Source organism: Nicotiana tabacum, chromosome 22 (assembly GCF_000715075.1).
Source record: "Nicotiana tabacum cultivar K326 chromosome 22, ASM71507v2, whole genome shotgun sequence".
NCBI classification, from domain to species: domain Eukaryota; kingdom Viridiplantae; phylum Streptophyta; class Magnoliopsida; order Solanales; family Solanaceae; genus Nicotiana; species Nicotiana tabacum.
In genome coordinates this window covers 13,137,304-13,147,227 of record NC_134101.1, presented here as the reverse complement: position 1 = coordinate 13,147,227, position 9,924 = coordinate 13,137,304, and the positions used below count along the sequence as shown (strand labels likewise).

The 9,924-nt window shown below is 35.4% G+C and overlaps 2 protein-coding genes across 2 annotated transcripts; one reads left to right on the top strand and one right to left on the bottom strand.

The window, feature by feature from the left end:
- Nucleotides 1-432: 432 nt before the first annotated feature.
- On the top strand, nucleotides 433-5,777 carry LOC107783081 (ADP,ATP carrier protein ER-ANT1). Its single transcript, XM_016604053.2, has 4 exons — nucleotides 433-639; nucleotides 1,285-1,572; nucleotides 4,129-4,500; nucleotides 4,818-5,777. Exons 2-4 carry the CDS (start codon nucleotides 1,315-1,317, stop codon nucleotides 5,127-5,129), a joined length of 942 nt encoding a protein of 313 aa, XP_016459539.1. The 5' UTR covers nucleotides 433-639; nucleotides 1,285-1,314; the 3' UTR covers nucleotides 5,130-5,777.
- LOC107783093 (uncharacterized) lies at nucleotides 5,162-7,781 on the bottom strand. The gene is made up of 3 exons (XM_016604061.2): nucleotides 7,352-7,781; nucleotides 7,169-7,254; nucleotides 5,162-6,330 (listed from the first exon to the last, which is right to left on the bottom strand). The coding sequence occupies exons 1-3, from the start codon at nucleotides 7,671-7,673 to the stop codon at nucleotides 6,046-6,048; spliced, it is 693 nt and encodes a 230-aa protein (XP_016459547.1). The 5' UTR covers nucleotides 7,674-7,781; the 3' UTR covers nucleotides 5,162-6,045.
- Nucleotides 7,782-9,924: the final 2,143 nt, after the last annotated feature.

Below are 9,924 nucleotides of genomic sequence, written 5' to 3'. Positions count from 1 at the left end.
GCACTTGTATAATAATTATATATAATCCCTTTATTTCTAAAAGAATGAACTTATTACTATTTAAAATTTTTTTACTCATATTTTTCTGTAAATATTTTAAATTATTAATTATTGTATGTTATAATATTTTTTATGTAGTTTTAAATATATAATTTTTTTAATATACTTAAAAAATTTATTTTTGAATTCACACAAAAAATTAATCAATTTGACTCTCGTATTTCGAAGAGGTTCAAACATTAAAAGGGACAGAATATAAAATATAAGATTATTCTTAATAATTTGAGATCTTTTGAGAAAAATAATGTTATTTTTTCCTAAATTAAACTAGGCCAAAATGTATGACTCATTTGCAAAAGAAAAATGAAAAAGAAACATTAACAAAGGAGGAAAACGATAACGAAGAGTAACAAAAATGGAAAAGACAAGGCGGAAGTTTATTCGAATAGACCCCTCACGGCTCTCATGTAAGACTTTCAAAAATCTAAATCCACATACAAAATAAAAAAAATTGGTGGTTTGCTGAAGCCGGAGCAACCACCGCTTCTCTTTCACCTTCCGCCACCGCCACTGCCACCGCCCGGTGGTAGGTGACTCTTCTCCGAACCTCCAGGCTCCGAATAACCATTGGCTCGTCAGGTAACTTGTTTCTCATTATCTTTCTTCATTAATCACGTTCGCATTTCATTACATATTTCTATACTCTTTTGGTGGAAAAAGTCTCTTTAGCTGGATTTCTCTCCTTAAATCCAGAAACCCTATTGAAATTGAGCGGTGAATATTTATAAAACAAACGTCATTATTTTCAAGTTTAAATTTTTATCAAAGCTTAAATCTTTATCAAAGTAAATATTGGAAAAGGCTTGATATATGGAATTCCCATGTGGAGGTTGTAGTTAAAACGTAAAGAAATGTCCAGCTCTTAAGAACAACAAGAATAACTATGCCTCAAATATATTTGGGTAAAATATATATGTCTTCTATACCCATTATGCTCTTTTTTTCAGTTTGTTTCATTCCAATACTCAATAATAAAGACAAATTTAGGGGTCTCTAAAATTAGAGATTCTCTAAATGTCACCAAGTTGAAATGTTAACTGGTCTTACTTGTCTAGAAATGAAGAAAGAATTTCAAACATTGTAAAGAGTATCTTCACTTGATGATGTTTGTGTTTATAGATTGGGAAAATGAAGCTAGCACCCATTATTAAAGTAGGTAAGAGAGCATTTAGTTGGTGAGTTCTATTTATTGAGATATTTATGCGCCTCTTGTTGCTTTTGCAGGATTAAAGAGGGAAAACTTTGGGCCTAAAGATGGAAACTAGATCAGAAAACTTTTCTGTGGATTTTCTGATGGGGGGAACGGCAGCCATTGTAGCAAAAAGTGCTGCAGCACCAATTGAGAGAGTAAAACTTTTGTTGCAGAATCAGGGAGAATTGATGAAGAGAGGTCAACTTAAGAGACCTTATATGGGAATCGGTGATTGCTTTCAAAGAGTTTTGCAGGAGGAGGGTCTTGTCTCACTGTGGAGGGGAAACCAGGCCAATGTTATAAGATATTTCCCAACTCAGGTGGGTCATAAATTATCTTAACTTTTTCTGCATCGGACTTGGACAGTTCATGATGTAATCTAAACTAAGTCATCCTTTACATGTGTCTTGATTGAATTCACAATGTTCTCCGTGCGATTCAGACCCCTTCTTGGGTCCCTAAAGCAAGGTTTTCCTTAGCTACCATGTCAAAGCAGCTTTTTATTTAATATTCGTTAAGATTATGCTTCTGTACAAGTGATCTAAGATAACCACATCGAACAATGTCTGCAACACAACGTGCATAGGTGGTATTTTCTGATAATTTTATAAAGCAATCAATTAGACCCAACCAATGCTCACATCAATGATGTTAATGGAAAATTGCTCCTGCACGACTCCACTTCTCCCTTACAGTCTCATATAACAAATCTACATTATTTCTCTTAATTATTTCATAACATTGAAATTCTCTCAAAGGAAAGCTGCAAAAAGAAGGAACATTCCAAGTATAATTTCTACTATATAAGTGCACAACTTTTTGTAAAGCATTGCAATAAAGGGAAGTTGTTGTTTTCCCTGGTATCAGAATCTATAGCTTCCAGTTAGATTTCAAGATATCATCATAATATTTTGACATGTATGTTTAAAGCTCATTAGATGCCAAGTATGCCAGTTTACTTGGACAAGCTACTCTTCTTAGTCTTAGGAAAATCTGTGTGTTGCAGTCACAGGCTCTAGAAGACTTGTCACATGTAGGTGTAAAGCTCAGTTGCCAAGTATGTCAGTCTACAGAAACAAGTTAATCTTTTTAGGCTTAGGGAAATTTGTGTCTTGCTGTAACAAGCTGTATATAGACTTGTGTATGTACTTTATTTTTCATAGAAGACTGAAATTTATCCAGTTATACTTGAATGGATATGTTGCTTTCTTCTTTTTCCTTTCTAATGCCATTCTTCTCCTGTTGTGTTTGCCATGTTTTAGCAAAATTCAAATGTCATATGAATTTATTGGTTATCCTCCCTGTGCAAAGCTTTTTCATGTTTTTAAGGTGTTATAGATAGAAGATCTCTTCTCACTGTACCTTTACTACTTTCTCCTTAAGTGTTTCTTGGTTATCTGACTCCTCTTCAATATACGAAGTAAGAGGAAGTCTAAGGTGACTCCGTAGCTGCAGGAACCAAAGAGCTCCCACCACCTGGTCACTGACCACAATAAAGGACAGGAATTGATAGAGTAGAGTGAATTTGCAATATGTTTGGAAGTGGGTACTGAAAAGGACTATTAGCTTTAGTCTTTTATTCTAGCTACAAACCGGACTTCTGATAGACTTCCTGTTATCCTTAGAATAATTTCAGAGCTTATTATAACTCTTGATGATGATGATTGCTTCAATAGGCAGCTATAGCTTATAGTGAGAAAGGCTTATTAAATAGTTTCAGTATCCATCAACAGGGGTACTTCAGAGTTGCCCTCATACATGGAGTCAAGGAGAAAGTTTGTTGGAATCATATCTTAGTTATAGATTTGACTAATAGTGCAGAGCAGTTCCCTGATGACATTTAGAACACGTGATAGTTCCACGCCAAGTGTTTTGAGAGATGATATTATTATGAAACTAAGGTGAACGAGGAGAATGCCTCAAGGTACAAGATGTGCATGGGGAGAATGAGCACTTTATTAGGGCTTAGGTCGTGAAACGTTTACGCCCATGCTTGCCAGGACATTTAGAGCATGCATCGCATTAATATAAGTACGAGCCTGGAGTTCCCTGTTTAAATATTGGTTACTCCATCCAAACTTGGCACTTTTCCAAGAGGTCATCGGATTCTACTCACCAGGTCCTCAAGCACAATCTCATGCATATTTGGATTTCTTAATAAGATATCGCTAGCTCCAATATGTTCTTCTCATAACTTAGTCCGAATTTAAAGTTACTGTTTATTTTTGGGTCCTACTGTCATCATAATCATTATTAAGTTCACCTTGGGCATGGCGGGGATTAGATAGGCCTTTATTTGTTTGTTGCTTGAAGCCATACATGGAGGGGGGAGGGACATGTGTCCTTTAATTCCTCATATCCTGTATAAAAAAATGAATATGTTCATGCCTATGCAAAGATGTATTATCAAGAGTATGGTATGCATATATCCTATCTAGATTCTGCCTCGTAGATTGTTCATAAACCTTCTTCACAACTAAGAAGAAATCTGTGATCTCTGCCTGTTATTATTGTGTTTGGGATGTGTTTGGTCAAGCTACATTCATCTCAAGTTCTTAGGGAAATATTGCTGAGTTTTGGTTGAAATAATGCTGGAATCCATTGCTTATGCGGTGCACTCTCTCTATAATGAACTCCTTCTGAATCACTTAAATAGTCTCATCGGTTCTTCTTTTTTTTCATCTATCTGATCTTCGCATCCTCAAAAGGATCGTCCTTTTCACATCAGCATCAAGTGCAAGATGAGATTATAGTATCAAATAATTGATCAAAATGTTTCTGTACTTAGATCTTGATATTGGGGATTCTATTATTAAACACAGAATTTATTTCTTCAACTAATTTTTGGTGAGCTTAAATTATTATTTCTTTCATAGGCTTCCAACTTTGCTTTCAAAGGTTACTACAAGACTCTCTTTGGATATTCAAAAGAGAAAGATGGATATGCAAAGTGGTTTGCAGGCAATGTGGCTTCAGGTAGCGCTGCTGGGGCAACCACTTCTCTGTTCCTTTATCACTTGGACTATGCAAGGACTCGCTTGGCAATGGATGCTAAGGAGTGCCCACTTACCGGTAAACGTCAGTTTAAGGGGCTAATCGATGTTTACTCTAAGACATTGTCAAGTGATGGAGTTGTTGGCCTTTATCGGGGTTTTGGCGCCTCAATTATGGGAATAACTCTGTACCGAGGCATGTACTTTGGGCTCTATGACTCCATGAAGCCAATTGTTTTAGTTGGACCCTTACAGGTATGTTAGATTCCTATGTTGGCAGTTTTCTGGTTTGACTTTTCTGTGTTATTGCACCATTTTCCTTAATATAAAAAAGGTTTTATTGCACCATTTTCTTCTTTTAGATGAAAGACAAAGGGAAAACAGCTTAAAAAAGATTAAAAGTTGCTCTTTCAATTAATTTATGCGGGGTATTTGTGAGGGGGAGGAAAGGAAAATGTGTTATGGTGCCGATATTTTTGATAAATTATTTGCGAGGAGGAAGGACATGCCTTGATATGACTTGTCAAAGTATGTCTGTAGACATTAATCTCGACATTCATTGTCATTCGCAGGACAATTTTCTTGCCAGTTTCCTGTTGGGTTGGAGCATAACCACTTCCTCTGGGGTATGTGCCTACCCATTTGACACAATCCGCAGAAGAATGATGTTAACTTCAGGGCAAGAAACAAAGTATAGGAACTCCATGCATGCACTCCGTGAAATTATACGCGTTGAAGGTTTTGCTGCACTTTTTAGAGGAGTAAGCGCAAACATGCTATATGGTGTGGCAGGGGCTGGAGTACTTGCAGGGTATGATAAATTACACCAAATTGTATATAGACCTGCATACAGTTTTGAGTCTCAAAGAGCCTTCAACAAGTAAGACGTTTGCATGAATATTATACATGTGTACAACACTATTCCATTTGCATACGGAAGTATGAATTCCTGGCAGAAGCAAAGGTGTAGAAGAGCATTCATTTCACCAACTTATTTTAATGAAACGAAAGCAACAGTATGCAGCAGGGTGCTTGCGCACAAATGTTATAGCTCCGTGAATATGAAGTTCTGTCACTTGTGCTGCTGTAGACCATATGCTTATATGTTTTGGACCATCGGAACAAAACAATGAAGTACGTGGTGTCATACAAGACTACACTGTGAAGACTCTTGGTTCCATCTGACTATTGTTTCTCCCCTCTCAATTTATTTTGAATTGATGCTTGGCAAGAGTTACCATGTGCATATACAAGAAAAAACAAGGCAGAAGAAATGAAATAAGGGCCTCCATCCTGTATTTTCTGTACAGTCCATTCTAAACCTTGTTTTCTTTGCTTTTTACCTCCATTGATCACTGATCCGACTTCTTGTGATAATCTAAGCTTTTCACTTGTTAATGAAAATAGGTTGATACTGGAGGCCTTTTTCTTTTAGATAAATAGGTTGAAAGTGCAAATAGTAAAAGATCAGTTTACCTGTATAAATACATTGATTTTCTTGTTACTTGGTGTTAATATCTTCACTTTTCTGATACCAAGCTCCAGTTGATTTTTTTTTTCAATTCTTGCTTAGTGGTTGCTTTGTCACCAATAGAGAGTACAGACTGTCTACTTGAATTGTTTCTTGACCATACATTCTTGCTTTGCCTTTGATTTTTTAAGGGTTTGAACCTATATATTCCAATTATTTTGGTCCAGGAAGAATAGAGAAAATATTTATTCTGAAATGAAATTAATTCCTTTCAAACTGAATTAACCAAAAAACGAAAAAATAAAAGATGAAATCTTGAAATAACTCCATCAAGCTAAAAGCCAAAATTTCTTATGACGTTTAGTAGTAATCAGATATCCTCCAGATTTGCTGCTCTTTCTTCTCACAGCAACTGTCATACAGTTGGCCTTCTGAATACAATATTTTACAACTCTGCTTCTTGACCTTTTCCTTGTCCATATCCTTAGCAGTCGCCACATTATTGATCTTTTCCTCTGTCCTAATACCAGTAAAGACACATTACGTTGCTTTGCTTCTTCTACAATCACAGCTCCTTTCTCTTTTCCTTCTTGTATTGCTATCTCCACTTGCACCTAACATGATGAAGACAATAGACAATTAGCAGCTTATTGAATTGAAATGGTTTTCCCTAAAGAGCCGCTCAACACTTTATGTTGTATATGTAGTTGTTTTTTCTACCTCACACCTGTGGGGTGCGGCCTTTTATTGCACTTGCATGAACACATAATGCTTTGTGCACCAGCTGCCCTTTTTATACAACTTAATTACATGGTACAACTAAGTTATACACTTGTATTTACCATACATAAAGTAACTTTGAAATAATTGCATTTCGTAGCTACTCTTTAGATTTTGTAGCAAAATCCCAACGGTAAATACAATGTATACAATGTATGGAGCCACATACAGTGATACAGTAACTGTAAGTATCACTATATTTTAGTGTATTGTATATGTTAATATGGCCATTTAGAATGAATGAATACAAGTGATACAAGCTGGTAACAATTGAACAGTAGATACGAATAGTAATTAAGCAAACTATAATTACGTATGGTAATTAGGCTCTAAACTGTAGTTTATGAAAATTGTTACTATCGACGTGAAATGTGAATGATCATTTTAATATGCATGATGCAGAGTATCACTTGGAGAAGAAGATTTTTTTCTGTTAAAATCTTTCTCGGTTGGCTAAGGCCAATAAAAATATTTGACACGAGTGTTTAGTTTGGTCAATTAATATGTTTTTAAGTGATATATGGTTCTGAGAATATTTGAATTTCACTTTAGAACTCTGCGATTAACCTTATTGTCATATTCAACTACAGCATATTTGAGGTGAAATATATAACTATTTAGCAACCATGTCTTATCAACTAAAATATAATATATCTCAATTTAATTACTTACCCCTGGTTTCCTTGTTTGGCACATATTTTTCATGGAGCAAAGAAGTTCATAGGCCTTCTGATTAAATTCACTGTTGGCTTTTTCACCTACAGCATATAAAAGAGAACTTAAAACTTATCAAGAAAAGGACTAAGGTATATATATGTGTTGGATTGGTTGGAGGCTAAAACAAAAGTTTTGAACCTTCATTTGAGATTTTGCTAACATATAGAAGAATAATAGTATCCTGACTTTGAACAGTATGAGAAAGTGCCCATTGCAAAGCACAATTGGCATCAAGACTAGGATCAACAACAACCATAACTCTATTATTATTGCCAGTACTCTCAAAATCTTGCCTCGAGTCTACACTATTGAAACTCATTTCTATGTTGTTTTTGTTGTCAGTTTTATCGAATTTGATCAGGCCATTCTTCTTGTATGGCTGGGAAGACGAACGCGCTCCAACACGGACCACAGTTTTGCTTTTGCAGAATCCTGGTAACTTTGTACGGACACGCATCATTCTTAGTGATCAATTCCAAATGACTGAAATACACTGTTTAGTTATGGCTATAGAAAGGCCAAAAAACAAGGCGAATTTTAGTAGGTGGTCTTGGCCTAAAGAGGCAAATAAGCCGCAAATGAGCCAAATTCTATATTTGATTGTAATGTGTAATATGTGGAGGGAGGAATATGATGACTTTATATATATGTTATAAGTGGTGACAAAATTAGAGGCTTAAAAGTCATGGCAATCATTTTCTGGAATCTGTTTGTATATTGGATTTTCTAAATGTGGGGTTCTTGAGTTCTTGACGTGCTTACCATGAAGTGGTAGTACATCCATAATGACTGGTTGTTGAAATTTAAATGTTTCAATAAGATTAGTAAAAGGTGATGGCGTTATTGTAAAGCATCTCAACTTCATAGCAAATATTAATAACAATGTTTGTTAGCACCATTTATTGTAGAAATATGATCAATGCAGGAATGCCAGCACAAACCAACAATTTTTCATTCTAAAAATATGAATGCAGGAAAGCCAGCATACACCAGCTAGGCCTCTCCCCACCCGTTGAAACCATTCTTTTGGTTGATCTTTAACTTGTATATATAAAATAGTATTATTTTTTTCACTATCATGTGGGGATTTATTAAGCATTTACTCATCTGGGTAAACATGTAAAGTTAGAACTTTGTATAACAGTTATCCTTTAATAATAACATTTTGTTAGAATCGAAATAATCATGTCATGTGGAAGCTAGGAAAACAAACCTTGAACGACGATAAATCAGACAACAAAAGAGAAACATACCAAAAGAGACAAATATTTAACGTGATTCGGTCAATTGACCTATGTCCGCAGATGGAGATGAGCAATCCACTATATGAAAGAGAATACAAAATATCGAGAGAACAACCTCACAAAGAGGCAAATATAAGTGACACACTAACACTTGTCCCGAAATGTTCTCCCCCTAACAAGACTTTCAAACCCCTTATGGCTACATTATGGATGCTAATAAATGAGAAGGAAGGATGCTCGATTCATAGAAGTCCAAACCTTTTCCTACAAGAAAAGGGACTAGCCAAATGTGGGAGATTTATAATTTCCTTCTACAAGAAGGAAAACCCAATTATGGTAAATATGTTGTCCTTTCATTCGAGAGATAGAAAAACCAAATATGGTAAGAAAATCAGGATAAACAACTTACACATTTTGCTATAACGGACAAGTTTTCTTTGAAGTTGATTTTTCATGTTATGCTACATTATATATTTTCTATAACTGCATTTCATTATAGCAGTCAAAATATATCCGACAAAGTACACTACCATAGAGAGATTTGATTGTACAAGATTTTGTATTTAAAATTATATATAAGATCAAAATTCGGATTGGTTTGTTTATTATACTTGAATCATTGGCGAGGGGCGGCTCTAAGGCTTTGGGTAGTGAGGCCATTGCCTTAGGCCCCCAAATTTTGAAGGCCTCCAAATTTATTTTAAATTCTTATTATTATTGTTACTATTATATATTATATAATTTATATAAATAATTAAAATAAAAAAAATATTACAGTATATTTTTTGTTACTTGATTGAGGTTATTTTATACAATAAATTTATAAATTATGATAATTTTTTTCCCCCATTAATTAATATATTTGACAAGAGTGAGTTGCTCTAGTGGTGAGCACCCTCCACTTCCAACTAAGAGGTTGTGAGTTCGAGTCACCCCAAGAGTAAGGTGGGGAGTTCTTGGAGGGAGGGAGCCGAGGGTTTATCGGAAACAACATCTCTAGTCCAGGGTAGGGTAAGGTCTGCGTACAAATTACCCTCCTCAGATCCCACTAATGAGATTATATTGGGATTAATGGCCTCCGAATATGATTTCGCCTTAGGCTCCGAGATCTGTTGAGTCGTCCCAGTCATTAGCTGCTCGTTTGGGAACAAAAAATACAAATTTAAGATGAAAGTCCACTAAGAAAATTCCGTTCATACTCTCTGGTCATTAGATCCATCCAGTCAGGGGCGGATTTAGGGGGCGGAGGGGGTTCACCCGAACCCCCTTCGCCGAAAAATAACACTGTATATATAAGGCAAAATCTATTTTTTATCTCTATATATTAAGTGTTGAACCCTCTTGACAAAGTCCAAAAGTGTAGCTTAGTGATTAAGGGGGTTTAAAATCTTTGAAAGGTCATAGATTCAATTCCCACTGGCTACGATATTTTATTTCTTGAACTCCCTTCGCAAAGATCCTGACTCC